This window comes from Periplaneta americana, chromosome 2, assembly GCF_040183065.1.
Source record: "Periplaneta americana isolate PAMFEO1 chromosome 2, P.americana_PAMFEO1_priV1, whole genome shotgun sequence".
In the NCBI taxonomy this organism is placed as follows: domain Eukaryota; kingdom Metazoa; phylum Arthropoda; class Insecta; order Blattodea; family Blattidae; genus Periplaneta; species Periplaneta americana.
In genome coordinates this window covers 6,283,961-6,303,944 of record NC_091118.1, presented here as the reverse complement: position 1 = coordinate 6,303,944, position 19,984 = coordinate 6,283,961, and the positions used below count along the sequence as shown (strand labels likewise).

General features: G+C 38.5%; 2 protein-coding genes across 3 annotated transcripts in view; both read right to left on the bottom strand.

Moving 5' to 3' along the window:
* The window catches only part of LOC138695378 (trichohyalin-like), a 66,500-nt gene that overhangs the window by 12,213 nt on the left and 34,303 nt on the right, over positions 1–19,984 (bottom strand). The window contains exon 22 of the mRNA XM_069819795.1: positions 1,075–1,238. Coding sequence (XP_069675896.1) covers positions 1,075–1,238 — 164 coding nt within the window. The remainder of the gene's footprint in view (positions 1–1,074; positions 1,239–19,984) is intronic.
* On the bottom strand, positions 4,472–17,999 carry LOC138712233 (protein C19orf12 homolog). 2 transcript variants are annotated; one of them, XM_069843800.1, is made up of 3 exons: positions 17,703–17,999; positions 16,943–16,998; positions 4,472–8,581 (listed from the first exon to the last, which is right to left on the bottom strand). In XM_069843800.1, the coding sequence occupies exon 3, from the start codon at positions 8,572–8,574 to the stop codon at positions 8,152–8,154; it is 423 nt and encodes a 140-aa protein (XP_069699901.1). In that variant the 5' UTR covers positions 8,575–8,581; positions 16,943–16,998; positions 17,703–17,999; the 3' UTR covers positions 4,472–8,151. The 2 variants fall into 2 exon arrangements, with proteins under 2 accessions (XP_069699901.1, XP_069699891.1); XM_069843790.1 differs by lacking the exon at positions 16,943–16,998 and having other exon boundaries at positions 17,703–17,991.

Genomic DNA, 19,984 nt, shown 5'->3' with positions numbered 1-19,984 from the left:
GCAGATAATGGCAGAACTGTGCCCTAAGTTTCACACCACTTTAGCAGGACACCTTATGCATGACGTGTATCTGTGAAGAGTTATGTCGTGTACTAGGGTGAGTGTAGGAAATGGCTGTGGATGATGATAATGAAGAAGGGAGAAGAGGAAACCAGGTGGCGACAAGTAGCCTACTCCTGTCGAATAGCATCAAGGGGGCCGCCACGCTTAACGTCCCCATCTGACAGACGAATTACTATCAACAGTGACATATGCCTTCTCTTCATATGCACTGCGGAGAGATTTGGAATTTAACCCAGGCATATTGGTGCACAATTTAGTGATTAGAAGTTGTGTACAGCTATATGTCTCCTAGTCCAGAGATAGAAATTTCACATGAAAATTTCTGACTCCTCCGGGAATCGAACCCGGTGCCGGCAAGTACCCTATGCCTGTCGAATAGCATCAAGGGAGCCACTAGGCTTAACGTCCCCATCCGACGGACGAATCACTATCAACAGTGACATATGCCTTCTCTTCATATGCACTGCGGAGAGATTTGGGATTTAACCCAGGCATATTGGTGCACAATTTAGTGATTAGAAGTTGTGCACCGCCATCTCTCCTAGTCCTGAGATAGAAACATGAAAATTTCTGACTCCGCCGGGAATCGAACCCGGTGCCGGCGTACCCTATGCCTGTTGAATAGCATCAAGGGAGCCACTAGGCTTAACGTCCACATCTGACGGACGAATCACTATCAACAGTGACATATGCCTTCTCTTCATATGCACTGCGGAGAGATTTGGGATTTAACCCAGGCATACTGGTGCACAATTTGGTGATTAGAAGTTGTGTACGACCATCTCTCCTAGTCCAGAGATAGAAATTTTACTTAAAAATTTCTAACCCCGCTGGGAATCGAACCCGAGCCGGCTAGTCTGGAAACAGACACACTACCACAGAGTTAACTCAGCGGCCCATTTTGTAAATGCCTGGTATGAGTAAATAGCTCTGAGGGAGAAAGTCTTATCTGGTGACTTAATCTAAGGTGTTCAGCAGTAACTGTAAATACGACAACAGCAGAACTCTTACCCTTTCCGATTCTTGTTTTAGTTTTTCCAGTTCGGCTTGTGTTTCTCTTAATTCCCTCTCTCTCAACTTTAGTATCTTCTTCAGCTCATCAGCGTCGTGGATAGCATTGGGTTTCGCCATCCTGCACACCGGAAACAAGAACCATACAATGAGAACTTCAAATACTATTCAGAACTCACTACTGATCTTCTTATGTTAAAAGCTACTTCATATACCTTACAGAAATTGTAAAGAATGAGCGCGATTACAGCTTTCAAAGTCACTTAATGTCTATAGAGTACAAGTAGGCCTACTTGCTTTGGTCAAATATGTAAAAAAAATTCGATAGGCCTATGTTATCACTTTGAACACAGCTTCCGTCAACCATTCACTGGATTTATCCACAGTACAGAAAAACATAAACGGCCGCGATCTAAGCAGTGCCGTATTCTTGCAAGCATGTAATGTCATTTTAGCACCCTCTCCACTTCCCCAGATTAAAATCCTGGCTGAGCTACTATCTTTACCATTACAATGTACAATATTATTAAATAATTTTACCGTACACTTCAATCCCCAATCTTCCATATCACTCCACACCACACTCGGGACTGACGTCTGAGTTAAGTTTTTCTATGGATTAGACGGGTTAAATGAAGGGACAGCTTAAGTGAAATTAATACTAGTTATGTGACAAGGTTAGTGGGTTAGTTCAATGGATTATTTAAGTTGTAGGTATTAGGCCGAGGAATGTGAAAATAATTTAAGTACGTTTTCTGTCCCTTGTGTAGTGTGGGGTGATACTGAAGTTTCACCCAATCTTATAATCCGTGAAGTATTTTGGCTCAACACGGCAACAATCGTTAATATTATGATCAACCAAACACTTACTTGCAAGGTTAGGAAGACAGAAAATACAGTACTAAAACAAAATAAGTGAACAAATTATTTCTACGTTCTCACAACAATTCGCGTGTAATCGACTAATGAGTGACACAAATAAAAGACATTAATTCTATTTCAGAAGGAATGATGATAAATATATTTTCTGTTTATACAAGTTGTTTTCACTTATTTTCGCCCCTCACGACGCGATATCAATTGTTTATACAATTTCCACGCAGACAGAAAACAGACAAGATTCAATGCTGCCAAGTGCCAACGCTAAATATGGATGTGCATAAAGGAATTTTGAGAAAGATAAAACGGAAGGAAACTAGGATAGGGTAAAAACTAAAACGCAATGACTTTTTACTGATCAAAAGAAAGTGACAAAAAACTTACAGGAGACATTATATCTGTATCAGTATTCGTATTTTAGATTTCACCGTGAATTGGTGATACACATTACGTTTCCTTCCACGAGATGGCGAACTCAAATAACCATTTAATATTGTAACAATAGATGGCACTGCACTTCCTACAGAGACATCTGCTGTCAAAAGGTGACAACTATACGGCACAAACGAAGATTTCCACGGTTTTATATGTTACGAGGGTTCTAGGATGCAACAGATTCAGAATATTTGTCTATGCTCAAGATGCAGCAATAATATGACGCTCTATTTATTTATCTATGCTCCGTCCCTCGCTGTACGCCCTGGGATCTGCATGCCTCCAGGGGGCAGGCCTGGCTTAAGTTAAGCTTGTCTCAAGAAGAACTTAATTCTCAATAATGTTTCAGTTTTATAAATCTCTGCTTATTTTGGCCGTATGTCAATTTAAAGCTCCTCAGAACTAATTTAAAGGGACCAGCGCGTGCGTGGAGCTGCAGCCCTTTAAACTGACACTCAGCTGTCAATCTGACAGATTTTGTTCTTCATTCTAACTAATTTTACTTTCCATTCAGTTCATATTTCGTGCTGTTATATAGGAGAAAATTTGTATGTGGTAGATATATATATATATATATAGGAAGGAAGGATATCGATAGTATATGCCGGTGGTCATCAGCACAGTGCACCCTCGGGCTAAGGTCTCTTATCCTCGGATAAGAGAGACACTAGCGTGCATCCATGGCTGCTGGCGGGTATGTTCTCTCCCTCTTCCTGCTGCACGACGGTGCATATTACGATGCACTGCTTACCCGTTACTCATTACAGTGAGTGCTGACGTCCACTGGTATATAACATACACATGCTGTACTTCGATACTCGTTTTCTCGATTTTCCAATTTTAAACATTTTGTAACATTCAAAATGCTCTAATGAATGCAGTTTTTCTCTGTTTTTAAAACAGAGGTGTAAAATAATTATATATGGGTCATTCCACCAAAATACCAACCTCCATGTTCATTTTCGAAACTAACCAAACCGCATCATGTTATATATGTATGAAATCCTCAAACTCTCTACTTTTCGGATATTAAAACCGTTTTTGCACGAAAAAAAAAACGGATATTGAAGTAAATTTGAAGAATTGTAGTGGAAGTAATTTATATTGCGAAAGTTGACAAAAATTCAGTAAGTTTAATTAATCATATAATGCTTATGAATTATGATTTAATAACGGAACCAAGTTCACAAGGAACTTTAAAACTTCCCTTGTCTTTAGAATGCCAGTTTGATTCGAAAATCTTATGGACTGCAATTTCAGTCGTTGATATCTAAAGATTACTCTACTGCATCATGTCCGGAACAAAATTGATGTTTTTTCTTTAAACTTTATTTCCTCTTAGAAAATGTAATTTATTTGTCATCAAAAACTATATAAGCGATTGTTTTTTTTTTTTTCATTTAAGGACATTTTTTGTGAATTGAAAGTGCGTCATGTCCGGAACGAAAATTCTGCATTGGTTTTCGAAACAGAGTAATTGCGTCGTACTAACGTATTTATTTAAATAAAGTAATATAAATAGGACCACGTTAATGCTACAATAATATCACTTTTCACTGTCCCTTATCCACCACAGTTCACTCAAGTTACGCAGTGTTCAAGCAAATTAGGCAGAATGAATAAATTTTATGCTTACACTGAGGAAGATATCAAACGTAATGGAACTGACTTCTTTTAGGTGGCTGTGGGAAAATGTGACACGAATACCTACGATACAGGAACTATTAAAAAAATACATTATATTGAGCCTATAGAAATAGGTCATAGGAGAAGGGGTTGTACTGTATGAACATATCTCTCAATGCAAAAATATTAATTTTTTTTTTAATTATGTGTTTTATTTAACGACACTTACAACTGCCCAGGTTATATCAGCGTCGCTGGTGTGCCGGAATTTGGTCTCGCAGGGGTTCTTTTACATGCCACTAAATCTAGTGACATGAGCCTTTCACATTTAAGCACACTTAAATGCCATCGACCTGGGCCGGGATCGAACCCGCAGCCTCGGACACAAAGGCCTTGAGGGACCCAAAAGAAACGGGCTCAGAACTAGAATAAGAACCATTCAAGAAGACACATTGACTACGATCAGACAAATAATTTATTATCAGGTCCAAATTAATTCCATTAATAACATAATATTTAAGTTTAGAAATTAAGACTGCATGAGATACAGTATCAAATGCTTTTGATAAGTCGCACAAGGAGACAAAGGTATTACAGTGCTTATCAAAACCTGAAGTGATTCAACATATTAACTTATCAACAGCATCAACACTAGTTACACCCTTCCTAAAACCACACTGGGAACAACTAAACAAATGGTTATATTCAAAATATTCAAACAATTGTAAATACATAGCTGTTTCAATAATTTTGAAAAAAAAAAATAGGAACTAATGTTATAAATCTGTAATTTTGTCATTTTTCATTGTATTCTTATCCCCCTGCAACAGTATATATTGTCCCATTATTTTGCAAGCCAATTCCTGCAGAGATGAAATTTTTATCTTGCTGTTGTAGTAGGTCTTGAACTTTTGTCTTCATTTGACCACTTTTTTAAGTCAGAACAGTTCCGCGGACCACCTTACTCTTGTTCCCTTCGAAAGTAAATTTATCATTTTTGTAGCATATTTTAATATCAGTATACTTATATTTTAAAATAGAATTAATAAATTATAATACTTTTCTAATTATATTTTTGTAGCCAATCACAAGTAACTTAAAACAAATTTATGCATTGTTGATTCATCGCTTGCCTGTTAGCAGTTAGTTGTTTGAGATCCTTCTTATGTGGTACACGCTAGTAGTTGTCCATGTCTCTGTTAAATAGTGCCCTTTATAAATAATGGAAAACTGGTTTCGATCCGGATCTTTGAAAAGAAAGGAACGCTTCATTTAGGCAGTACTAATAGTTCAGAATCTGTATGTGAAGAAATATATTAATATCAGTTATTATAGTACCATTAAAGAAATATCTAGTCCTAGTGGTAGCTATTCAAAGAAAAAATACTTTATTTTGAATCTTGCGTACAACACTTTTAACACTTGAATATAATTAATTGATGAACTAGTGGACTTACTCGTGTTAAATATGTAATATTTGTCCGGCTTACAGCTGTTTCAGTACTTCACGGAACATACTTCAACACCTTCCAACAATAAAACACACCCTCCTAACAGGCAGAGAAGTTCGAGATGACGCCGCGATCTAGTAGGCTCTGATGATGGTGCGTGAAGCACTGAAACAGCTGTAAGCCGGACAAATATTACATATTTAACACGAGTAAGTCCACTAGTTCATCAATTAAAAATACTTTCGTAAATATGACAAGAGTTATTTGGAACTTGGACTTACTTGGTGTGGCAATGAGAGTGAACCAAAACCTCGGTGCGTTGTTTGTTACGAAGTGCTTTCAAACGAGTGTATGAAACCCGCGAAATTGAAACGGCACTTAGAGACGAAACACGCAAATGTAAAAAATAAACCTGTCGGATTTTAAAATAGGCGGAGTCTAAAATTTCTTATATCGTCATCTGGAAAAAACAAATTAAAAAAATTAATGCAGAAACATGCCGGCTTTTTAACAAGTAAAGATGCAATTTGGCACGTTCTATTATTGGTGTACGACGTATTGTACGTGCCCATTTCAATGTGCAGACTGGGTGTCAGCAAAATATTAAGAAAGTCATCAATACATCAAAAGATTCGGTACTTTGGTCCTCTGTTATGAATTCGGGTGGTCCCTGACTGGGTTACAGGCGCGGTGCCAGATGTGCAGGGAAAAGATGGCGAGAAACACCACGTTCATAGTTCATAGTGCTTTAAATCCCTCTTTTGTTGCTGAGAGTAGAGTGGGGAGTGGGTAGACTGATAGGATAAGAAATTTCATAAAATATTAGTAATAGGAGAAAAAGTGAAAGGCGATTGCCATGTGTCATTTTTTAACTCTGAGATTTTGAGCTATAGTGTAATACCTAATTCGTTTGAATTGCATTTTTTCTTCTTTTTTTTTAAGGACCAGAAGGGCAGAACTTGAGGACCACAGGTGGTCCGCAGACCATAGTTTGAGAAACGCTGCTCTTATATGTATGGCAAGTACTGGCTGTTCATTTCAAAGTGTGTCATGACGTCACTGTTGTGAGTCAGCGATTTGAAGCGAGTTTCAGCTTTTATGTCAGAGAAGTTGCCTATTAATCAAGGCGTTCAATCTGAACTTGAGAACGTGTACGGTATAACTTGAACGTCGTAGCAACACGTGGCGGTCTGTACGGTCTGTGTGATACCATAACCTCTTTCGAATTGTGTTTTGCGTGGCCAAGTCGTACGCAGGGTATTTGTTATCATCGGTTGCAACATTCCACAACACAAATCAAATGCTCCGTGTCCATGTTGACCGTCGAAGTTAATGTCAACGAATATGTAAGTAATCGTCTTGACCCTCTCCCCATATCCCGATAGTAAGGAAAAAACTCACCTCAGTACGTGTTTCCAAATAGTTCACATTCCTGCCACTGCCGGCGTTACCGTACGTATCGGTACGTACTCTTCAGAATGAACGCCGTACTTGCTAGGCAACTTCTCTGGCACATAAGTAATACGCCTCTGCGAAAGTGTAGGAAGATTGAATTCTCTAGGCTCAACGACTAGCCACATGACGACATACAGCGAGCCATGACACACTTTGAACTGAACATCCAGTAGTTGCCACACTCAATTCATTTCCAAGAAAGGGGTAGATGTTTGGTTGTGAGTCTGCCACGGGGCAGACTGTTTCAATTTCTGTGTAACTCACTCGTAATAATTGAAGCGTCGGCTGGAACAACGTTGTAAGTTACAAAATTTTCATTCGGCGTGTTTCTGTGTAATAATGTTGTATGTCATGTTACCTTGCTATATATACTCTTTGGTTGCAACTGTCCATCAATGCAGTACGTGAAATTTGTCCACTCAAAAGTTTGCTACACTCATGTTTTATATTTATAATATATTATCAGTCTTACTAATAAACCGTGTATAGTTTTTATACGAGACTTATGCAGAGTTGAGACAGAAAACGTTACTAATAAACCGTGAATAAGCTATGGACGTATAAACAGGCTGTAACTATACAATGGGAATTGCTTTGCGGTAGTTATATACACGAAACCCCTTGTTTAAGCGTTGTATATAGTGAAAAAATGGCCGCCCCTTTAACAGCTGTTCGTATCGACTGTCATTTTATGATGATGTTTACCTTGTAACCACAGAAGAACAAACCAAAGATTATAGAATTATTAGAATAATATTGCTGTAGCTTGTACTCTTTGACCAAAATGTAGTGTGGTAATCGATTAGAGCTAGTTGTACTATCGATATTTCAACACGCCACACTAGAGCGCTCTATCGGATCCAGTAGAGAACCTCTGATATTCTATTACCTTTCGTAACGAAGTAATGACGAAAGTATGACGTAGCTGTGTAACAGTTATACTGTTATACACGACGTATGTAGTGATTATTAGTAAGGAATTTACACACAACTTATAAACGAGCTACTCATTGTACAAGTATAAGACAGTTATACGTCTGTATATAGGGTTTTTATTAGTACGACCGTATATTTATAACAACAACGTTGTACGTGTACACATTTTTGCAGCTCCTGTAAATTTTACCAAATGTAACTTATAACGTAGTTCCAGCCGATGCTTCAATTCATTATAAATTCCGCGTGGATTACAAAGCTAGCAAGAGAGACTCTAGAAGGGGGCTCATGTGCATCAGTCCAAAATCTGCAAGCTCATCTCCCTCTGCAGGAAGTGGGCCACCGCGCACAGCACAGCCTTCATGGCACCGGGGTTGCCTAGCAGCAGGGGCATCAGCAGGGCCGCGTCCTCCACCCGCAGATCCTCCAGCACTGTCATCACAGAAGCCAGCAGTCGCTGGCGCTGGGCGTGGCTCATGTCCTGCATGATCACTTGAGGCACCGGCTTCATCTCGTCGCTGCTCATGAGGGCTGCCGCACAGCCTCCCACAGTCGCCCCAACCGCCAGTCCGGCCCGCCCCATCACCAGACCTCCAACTATCGTCGAGGCGGCTGCTACGAGGCCGCCCTTGATGGAATCCCGCACGCAGACACGGACGTGTTTGTTCTCAGTCAGCTGCGTCACCACGCTGAGCAGTTCCTTCGAGTTTATGGGCATCCTGAAACTGGCGTCAAAACAGTAGACTGCTGGCCTGGGGGCTATTTAACTATAGGATATTAATGGCGAAGTGCATCAACATCGGTTAAAAACGCAGTAATCGTAGATTATGAAACGACGGTGAAACAGTAACAGCAGTTAAAATGTAATTTGTGTGCACCATTCATAATCGCCGATTACTTAAACATGGCTAGCTGACACCTCATTTAACCAGAGTAAAGTCTATGATGGTACCACAGTCTACTATATACAATCGCGAAGCTCAATAGCCTACTACCACTTTGTAAATGCAGTTCCAATGCGCATGCGCGAGTCTCCCCTCCCGCAACTCGTGATCATGATGAACACGTGGGCGGAAGTCAGTGCTGATTTCGTAGTGAGTACGTACAGACGCGAGCAAGTGAAGTGTAAAATAAATACATAAAAGTAATAGTGCTTTGCATTTAAGTTTTAGTACTTTTAGGTTAGGATGCCTTCGACATCTAAATCTGGCAGGCCGCTAAGAGGCCAGGCCCGCGAAATAGTATACAATGTGCATCAGTTCTTTAAAAGGCAGAAAGAAGAACACAAGATGGACATTAATGTTGTACGTGTAACAAGTGAAGCCACTGGAGTTTCGGAAAGAGTGATCACCAGAATTGTGAAGGAAGGAATAGAGAGTTTAGCAAAGGGATCTCTATCTTTCTCTACACCCAATGGAAAAAGGGGGAAAGAAAGAAAAGAGTAGAAGTGGACAATTTTACAGTCTGTGCCATAAGGCAAAAAATTCGTGGATTTTATGCCGTGGAAAGAGAATGTCCAACAGTTGGAAAACAGTTAACGGCTTTGAATGAAGATCAGGTTATTGACTGTGGACGAGAATTTCTACGTCAGACATTAAAGAAAATTGGTTTCAAATGGAAAAAGTGCCAAAATAATAGAAAAATATTGGTAGAAAGACCAGATATTGCAGTGTGGAGAACACGTTATTTGAAAGAAATAAGAAAACATAGGAGGGAAGGCAAATATATTGTTTATGTAGACGAAACCTACATTCAAAATCTGTAAAATCATGCTGGCAGGCAGAGGAGGAATTAGGCATTCTAACGAAAATAGGAAATGGGGAAAGACTAATAGTGCTACATGGAGGAGGGGAAGATGGATTCGTGGAAGGTGCATTGTTGGTGTTCAAAAGTGGACAAAAACATGGCGATTATCATACCTCCATGAACGCGGAAAATTATTGTAGATGGATGGAAAATGAACTCCTCCCTAAATTAGAATCTCCTAGCGTTATTGTGATGGATAACGCTAAATATCACAATGTGGAGATAGATAAGATGCCTACCACAGCAACTCCTCGACACAAAATAGTGGAGTGGCTGAGGAAACATGAAATTGACTTCATTGAGTCAGACACGAGGTCCCAGCTTCTTCTGATAGTGAAAGGAGTTCATCACAAACGAAGATACGTAGTTGATGAACTCATCATGAAATATGGTCACATACCCCTTCGGCTTCCCCCATATCATCCCGACTTAAATTCGATCGAGCTGGTTTGGGGTGACATAAAAGGTCAAGTAGCTAGCCAGAGTATTGGCACATCCTTAGGCGAGAAAAAAAGTTTAGTCGTAAAACTTATGAATGAATATCCGTCCGAAAAATGGAGGAAATGTTGTGAGCATGTGAGGAAAATAGAAGACAAATATCTTGACCAGGAGTGTACGGTTGATGCAGCAGTAGACAGCGTAATCATATCGTTATCCAATGGGAGTGACGATAGTAGCGGGTCTAGTGCTGCCGACCTGAGTTCAGAAACAGACTCTGATTGGTGATCGACGGAGGGGAATGCACGGAGGGGTTCGCACAGCGAGTGTGGGAGAAGGAAATAAGGTAAGGATTCCGCCATAACTGTTTTTTGTAAATGGTCTACCTATAGTAAAAATGCAAACATGGGTAGTTGCCCACCACTAGGATCGCTACTATCGCCTCATCATCGCAGATCTCTCTCCTAGTAGACGACAAAATATCTTACACTTTCGTTGTGTTCTTTTGAAAAAATTAACACCTTCCTTCCATTATTGAAATATTAAATGCATAAAGTTAATTTATTATTTTAATGAAGTATATTAAATTCCACCATAAACTCGAAGATACCTGCAAGAAATAGGTTAATATTATTTTTGTTTGTGCAAAACGAACTGAAATTTGCTATAATCGCTTCACTCATTCAAGATTATAGCGATAATTAACTATGAAACCAATAAATATTAATTTTAATTTCCCTTTACAACAATAATAATGGAAATGTGAATTAATGGAGTAACTTACGTGTACCGGTACTTGTAGTGTAGGCTTACGTAGTTAACAAAGTGGGATGAGGTTAAGCAATAATAATCACACCAGAATTGGAAATAAAACGTGATCAATAAATTTTATTGTAACAGACTTTTTCTACGTCTCTAGTAAAGTAACAAATAAAAATAACAACAAAATTAACAGCTATAATTAAAAACATATCCTTTGAAAAAAAAGTAGGCCTAAGCAATAACAATCCCACCAGAATTGAAAATAAAACGTGATCAATAAATTTAATTAAAATAAACTTAATTTTTCTACGTCTCTAGTAAAATATTATTATTCCAATTATTTTATTTTAGCCATTAACATTTTCATTACAACCAATAACGAACATTTCACAAGCATCAATGTGAAATACGCAACGAGCTAGGACTCGATGGAAATACGACATAGTCCAAAGTCGACCGTGGACAGTCTATTGTTTCTAGTTGCTAACCGCTTGGAGCGCTTTATCACGAGATTTGCAAAAAATCACCTCAAGCTTCGCGACTGTATATAGTAGACTGTGATGGTACACTGTTTCTACAAAATTACTAAAGGAAAGCATCCATACCGCTGCAAAGACAATAGTCAACGTCCAAAAATGACTGCGCTCACTCCGTTCTACATCGAAATGAACGTGTCCTACATTTTCGCTTTGCATTTGTTTGCCTTTGGGCGCTGTTATACTTGCGAATTGCATTTCCTTGCTGTTAGGTTAAAATGGTACAAAATAGAAAATTGAATGCAAAAATGATTATATCCCATTGTGTGGTTGAAGTATCGCTAGACTTAATTACTAGAATTTAAATATATTATATAAACAGATGGAATATCTATAAAGGAAAAGGATGCAGAAGATTAATAGGAATGTGTATACGATCCAGGACCCCATTTACACGAGGGAACTGTTCATTATCCTATGATCCATCCATAACCTCTCTTTGTTCAGCCAGTGACATAGAGAAAGAGATATTAGAGTATTGCCTCTTATGGCGAAGTGTATCAACATCGGTTAAAAACGCAGTAATCGTAGATTATGAAACGACGGTTAAACAGTAACAGTGGTTAAAATGTAATTTTTGTGCACCATTCATAATCGCCGATTACTTAAACATGGCTAGCTGACACCTCAGTTAACCAGAGTAAAGTCTATGATGGTACACTGTTTCTACAAAATGACTAAAGGAAAGCATCCATACCGCTGCAAAGATAATAGTCAACATCTAAAAATGACTGCGCTCACTCCGTTCTACATCTAAATGAACGTGTCCTACATTTTCGCTTTGCATTTGTTTGCCTTTGGGCGCTGTTATACTTGCGAGTTGCATTTCCTTGCTGTTAGGTTAAAATCGTACAAAATAGAAAATTGAATGCAAAAATGATTATATCCCATTGTGTGGTTGAAGTATCGCTAGACTTAATTACTAGAATTTAAATATATTATATAAACAGATGGGATATCTATAAAGGAAAAGGACGCAGAAGATAAATAGGAATGTGTATACGATCCAGGACCCCATTTACACGAGGGAACTGTTCATTATCCTATGATCCATCCATAACCTCTCTTTATTCAGCCAGTGACATAGAGAAAGAGATATTAGAGTATTGCCTCTTAAAATACAGAAAATAACAGTTACATAGAATCGTAATATAAGCAGCCGAACCATTGGAGAAATATGACTTTCTGTGTTATTTCAAGTGGTCCATTTGTATATTTTGATAAACGAAATCCCTCCTGAAATTTTCTGTCACTTAATTCCTCGTAAGAATTCTCTCTTTCCACTTAAGAACCTTCACGCTCACGCTCTATCCAAGTAATTCAAGTACTGTATAATAATAATCGTCTTCGAAATAAACATCTGTGGCTCTGGCCGCCATTTTGCTTTACTTGCTCTACTAATCACTGGTTATCTCCTTTAACCGCTCGAATATGGCCGGTTAGAGATTACTGTGGTTAACCTCCTATTTAAGTCGTAACCGAGGTCGAGCCACTGTAAAAATGCTTAACCAGGGGTTAGGTGACAATTTTAACCGGTGTTTACACTAACCGACGTTGATACACGTGGGCATAAAGCTACGGTTTGGCTACGGCGATCTTCGCCGACGATCATCGCTGGCGATCTTCGCTGGGATTCTGTTCCGTTGATTTGAATGTGCATGGTTTCTTTACGGCGATGAACGTCAACGAACGTCGCTGGGCTCGACGAACATCGTCGGCGTTTGCCTTGGAGGCAAAAACCTGGCGATCATCGCCGAGAAACCAATTGTAAAATTACAGTAGGTGATGAATTAAATCATTTAATAACATGTGATTTATACATCATGCATACAATAATGATGGTAAAACAGAAATCTTTCTGCAATTTCTGAGAAATTATTTCTCCACTAATGAAGATGAGATATTAATTGATTAAACACAAATCCCCGTTCGACATGAGCCAAAAAGAAGAACCAACGTAAACAATAACAAATCTATATTTTGCAACAACCAGAACTGTTAATACAATTGAGTAAGTTGATTCATAATTGAAGGACACACACGATGCGGCAGATTTAGCTACTGAAGCAAAAGTTTCAGTGTGAAATAGTAAGTGAAGTGGAATTCCGAGCAAAGGAGAGAAGTGCAACAACCTCCTTCTCACATTATTTTCTTTATTTGTAACATTATTTCCTAAATAAATGCTCCTAAATAAAAAAAATAACATTGTAAAAAGTAAAAATAAAGTTTTTATATAATTGATTTTTACCTTAAAGTTATCAGCTGGGCTGATTGGTTTGTGAATAAATTTTGTGGGTAATTTTACAACATCATTTTCAATTGATTAAAACAAAATGAAATTGTTCGGGAGAAAGTCTGAAATATTCCATAAAATTGGTGGGTTCATTTTCAAGATCTCTTAATATCAATTAATTAAAAGACCCCTCTGTATATCTATTTATAAACATGACATTAACTACTTTAAAGATCCGTACTTGTTTTTCAAGGCAAAACTTATATTATAACATTATCATATTGTTATCCACATATCAGCTGATCAGACATGGCCAACTATATAAAACAATAAACTATCCACCTATGAAGTTCGCCGGTAAAGAAACCACTCTCTGACGATGACCGCTGGCGATATCAATCGTCAGCGAAATTCGTTCGACGAAGATATTAGCAGTGGCGGTTCGTCGGGGGAGGGAAGGGAGGAACGTCCTCCTCACATTTTTTTTCTTTTGAAAGTAATTACCAAATAAAATATGTGCCTTGAAATTCGAGGAAGATTCGATAATTTTTAAGTTCTCAGCTATAAGGAAACCTCGGTTGATCGAGTTTTAAACGACGCGCACTCATGTGCTGCTAGAAAACTTTGAGAAAGATGCGAGATTGTCTGTGTAGAGCAGCGGTGGCGAAAATGTAATCGTGCGCCGGCGCCGAGCCACTGTGTAACCTGCAACGTGCATAGCACCTATGGAGGGAAGCGGACACCCAAAGGGAAGTGAAGCAACTGTCTGACTTATTAATAGATTTTCATTTTCTTTACGTCAAGCACTTAAATGTAATTTTATACAGTACAAGGCCACAAACTAATGTTTAGTACGTGTAACGAAGAAAGAAATGAACAATAAATGAACAATATCACAACCTAAAATTAACCGTCTTCAGAATGTCTCTGCACCAAGTTTCAAAATCAGGAATTATGTCACTTACTGCCAGTCGTAGTTGATTACGAAGGTATTTGTGATCTAAATTTGGTTTTTACTATTTTAGTTGTTGAAAATATTTTTTCACAAACGTAAGTTGTAGCGAACATGGCTTCAACAGAGCAAGCGAAAGAACGAAGCTCCGGATATTTATTTTTTGGCAAAGATTTGAAAGTTCAACATTTGTAAAGTCCTTACATCTAGCTTTCATTTGACATCACATAGTAAATCAGTGAGTTCAAATTGAAGAGCTAACCGCATTATTCGTACATCTGCTGAAAAAGGGTCGACGTACAGAGATGATGATGATGATGATGATGATGATGATGATGATGATAACAACAACAATAACACTTAACTTTTAATGTTTCATCAGTAACATGTAGTATAATGCCGTTTTATGTCATACAACCGTTTTCCTCGTAATACTTGTGAACAAATCATACATTTAATATTCTCATCATATTGACAGCAAAAAAATTCGTCCTCCCATCCTATTTGGAAATTTCGTACATGGTTTCGAGAGAGACATATGCCACTCGCAGGTCAGAGACAAACACAAATGGAATGGAGTTTGATTCCAGTGAGTGAGAGGGTGGGGGTTGGCGGAGGTTAGAAGCAAACGAAATGCACAGCTATCACTGCGAGCCACAATGTCTCGCGAGTCACGTTCTCGCCACGGCTGGTGTGGAGGAAAGGCACTCCATTCCTCCTCTACTGCAGTTAACACACATAGACAACAGCGCACTAGCGGCCAGAGAAAGAAGCAGAGTTTTAAACCAAGTAAATGAACGGAAAGGGAGGAGATCCTCCTCTGAATCAGTCATGGGCGGGAAACAGAAACCGACTGGTCGTGCAGCAAGCTCGCTACTGCTGCCATCTAACGATGCTGCATTCAACCAGACTAACACATCTAGGAGGAGGCACAATAAAAATAGTTTTAACGCAAAGCTATGAAAGACACCATATAAACATTTTTTTTAAATTATAAATAAATATTATTCATTGCACTTTATATAGGCTACTATTCATGGTTTGAATCTTTCAAGGATATTTGGAACTTAAAGTTGGGTTTATATAAAACAAGAAGGAAGTAGTTAGTTCTACGTTAGTATCGCAGGTCTTTTGGCCCCTGAAATTCACTTCCATTCATTGTCTACTAGACAGGCTAACAGCCACAAGATCTGACATTCTTCAAAAGCATGTGATACTGATCTTGTAAAATGTACATGTGGCAACACAGACCACGTGGTTGGGTGCAGTGTTCTCCCTTTCCTCAGATTATTTCCCATTCCCATTTCCGTAAAACGGTTTCGATTACGTGTTAGTAGCTATAGTCTCTTCCAACACGTGTGATGCTGTAGTGTGTGCGAGAAATGCTGCGAGGTTGTGAATTTCCTTGTAATTGTTAATTTGTGCAATTATTCAATAATGAATGGAAGTGAAAACATAATATATTTTGTAAAATTTAGGAAACTCAGTTTACAAGAACAGATTATTGCTATACAGATGGGAAGGCCAACCCCAACACTACCTGGTCTTACATGTTAACTTCTTTCCTCCTCTTAAGAAATACGCAGGAGCCGCCACTGGATATTAGACTAAACGGCAGTTCGGAAGGCGGTCGGCTCCTACATGCGCCGTAGCATTTCTGGTATGTGACGTCACAAGCTTGTACAGTAGAACCAATCAGAATCAGTCTATAACAAGCACTTCCCGAGTTCGTTTGTTCACGTGTGAGTGTTTCAATACATTGAATAAGTAAAACTAACATTTACTGTGTGTATGTAAGGTAAATAAATGGAAGCAGAGACTGTAAAAAGACAAGTATTGCACAGGCAGGCGCGGAAAATAGTTTTTCATTATTTTAAAAACGTTGACGAGCAGAACGCTGCCGGCCATCTTGATGCTGGCTGCAACGTTGCCAATGAGCAAGACACGACTGTAGAAGCATGTGGTGTGGGATTGAAAACCGTGCAAAGAATATTGTTAGTGAAGGAAAGAGTTTATGTTTGATGTCATGCTTACAGTAATCAACGGCTAAGGTTATTATTGTCTTTTGATAATTTAAACTTTCTCCTGCTTTATTTGTATTGCACGTGCGCGTGAAGTACGATGTGGCAATGTTGTACGCTGCCTTGCTCTCTCTATCTGTCTCTCTCGACGCAAACGCAAGCAGACAACCGCCTTCCGAATTACCGTCGACTCTAGTTCAATGTTGCCAACACATAAATTGTATTCCCGTCAGTCTAACACCTGGAAATCCGTCAGAATCCGTCAAAATAAAAATATAGACCCACTCAATATATCTACGTATATACGCAAATAAAAATGAAATTTTAACACAACTTACCAATCTTGATTAGAATAATAATTATTCGTCAACCTCTGACTTGATTACGAGGAAATCTGAAACAGGGGATCCTTTAACATGATATGGCACAGGTAGGGATGTTCAAAGAAAAAGTAAAATTCCCCAAAAATTAAACATTTAAAATGACAGCAGCTAAAAAAGTCTAAAGACGACGTAAATTGTAATTTCCGCCAAAAATCCGTCACCCGTCAAAGCCATTCTTTTCCCGTCCGCTACGTTGAAATTTCGTCAGTTTTGACGGGAATTTCCGTCCACTTGGCAACACTGCTCTAGTTATATGAGAATTTAATGGGACAATGGATGATGTCATAAGATTGACGTCATCAGATATTGTGATTATACTTGTTTTTGAAAGATGGGACATGACAGTTAAGCGGTCGAGCTTGGAACTACAGTGCCATGTTGCCAATATGGACTACCAGCTGCCAGCTGATGGAAGCTAGCAATTGTCGTTAAGATGGCTGACGTTAAAACATTCATGGACAATTGACGCGAAGGTAAGAAAACAATACAAAATCGACACAGAATCAAAGAGAACCAGGGTGTTCGGTTTGTCAACAATTACAGCATGAAGAAGCTGCAATAATCCGATGGCCAATGGAAGTGCAAAATCGGTTTACCAATAATAATCAATGCTGTCAACAGAATTAGAATAGCAGAACTTAGAGCTTGTAAATCTGTATCAATTCTTTATGGCATTGTGTGTAAATGAAGCTGTTGTTATACAGCCAGAACTTACCTTGTGAATTGAAAATGAAATTATGTTAACACACAGCGAAACGAAGAACTGTGCTACCAACAGTGACGGAGTTCTGGTCAATTCCGAACACAATCGTCCACAGACTTTGTACACGGAGAAGTTCGAACCAAAAACCACTTGGTTGAAAACGAGAATGAGTAGTGATGCAGCCCTGCTTCTGAGGAGTTATACAGTTCCTTATCTACTGATTAACACAACCAGTTAGATCTGTCAGAGAGCTTACACATGGCGTTTGAAGACAGAAAATAGGAAAAAGCGGTATTATTATTATTATTATCATTATGAAAATTGGCATTATGTGACAAGATAATGCAAGGACTTTCATTTGAAAATAGATATTAATACTTAAGATATCAGTAGAGATAAATCACGTGACTGGGTACCACAAGTCAAGAGCTTGTTATCATGTCCAGAGAAGTTGCACAAAAATTCCCTCACTGTGTGATGAAGGTTCTATGCTTCTTAATCACTGCACGACATTTTATTTCTATCGACACATTTTTTCCTCATTTCCAAAAGTTGAAAATCTTCATGCAGTCAAAAAACTCTTCTGGTATTCCATACGAAAAAACATATGTCCACCCTATTGTATTTCTTAACTGGTTTCGATATCTAACCTTCGCTTTTGTTCATATCTATGTAAAAAAAAAATGCCAATTGATATCCGGACTGTATGTTGAATAACACAGAACTTCATATCTATCTCTCTATAATTTTTAGTGGTCACGTGGCGAGGCTTCTAAACTTCTCATAGATTGCATTAGGCTGTGTCTCAAAGCTCAAGTCCAAACTACACACTAGTGACTAGCAACTAGGTGACTTGTAAACTACACACTAGGGAGCTTTGGACATGTATGCTTGAAACATGGCCTTCTTCATAGATTATTTTTCTAAAAACCATGACATCACGTTGCAGCACTAAATTAAGAAGGCAGTGTCCTAATGTAGTTTCATTACGAGTTATGTGGAAAAGGTAAGGGCTTAATATATTACAATAATGTTTAAAACATTCTACAGAAGGTACTAATAATATCAGTGTTCAAAGTTAACGTGTTATTCTACATTATATTTACATTATTTCAATTCCAAACCATTTTCAAATTTTATAACCCCATTTGCTGATGAGGTATCCATGTTTGTTTAGTGAACAAGTCATCAATCAAGCAAGCATTTTCGTTGACTAGCTACTACGGACTTGATTGCTATGCACTATGTAGCTTTGGATCATGACTTCTGACGTCACATCCGGCTATTTAGTCAACAATCTAGTTCACTTCAGCTGAAAATGTAGCTTTGAGACACGGTCTTAGTATCGAGCTTGTTGGTGAGGGATCGACGGGGAAAGGAGAGCGATTCTGACGTCACAAGATAGCTGAGCGCGCCGAAGTTCAAATGCTTCAAAGCAGTATCTCGTGTTTTTTCTTGTTTATGTTGTTTTGAATGCATTATGCCAGGTCAAAGGTGTGCTGTTGCGGTATGCAACAATTCTAACGATAAAAATGAGAGTTGTTTCTCTTTACCATTCCTAAAGATTTAGGAATTAGTAATTTCGTGCAAAAGACAGATAAATTCAATCCTGATACAAGCAGAGTATACACTGATCACTTTAAAGATGGCGATTTTGTTCCTGATTTTCGAGCAGCTTTAATTAAAATAAAGCCGAAACGACCGAGAATGTTAAAGCCTACAGGTAAGTTTAAATAAATCATGTGGGCCTGTATAAGTAGCCTACATTAATACCAGCTTTGCATAATAATTAGATTAGGTTCATCTATGTTAACCTTCAAATTATTTTCTTTCTTTTGTAATCTCTGTTGGGTCGTACATAACTTACAATTAACAAAATAATCATGCTACTTATACTAACAGTTGCATACCAAAAGGGTGGAGGGTTAGCACCTGATATCAGTGATGTTTTTTCAACAGTAGGGGAGAGTCGGGTAGTATCGGACATCGGGTAGTATCGGACAGTGCGTTTCTTTCATCTACCACCATATGGTAGTACCTGAATGACATGGTTACGTTTCTTTATGCGACATCACAGAAACGTAACCATGTCAATCAGGTACTATCATCGTGTGGTAGATGAAAGAACTCACTGTCCGATATTACCCGATGTCCGATACTACACGACTCTCCCCTAATCTCACTAGACGTTTTGATTTATCTAGAGAAAATCAAAACTCGAGTGGGATTTAATTGACTATTACACGATTAGAAGAAAGTATATAAAGATTAGAAGTAACGAAGTACTCCAATAC

Bases quoted from the DNA above. Each gene is read 5' to 3' on its own strand.
- LOC138712233 (XM_069843800.1), bottom strand. From the start codon at position 8,574: ATGCCCATAAACTCGAAGGAACTGCTCAGCGTGGTGACGCAGCTGACT.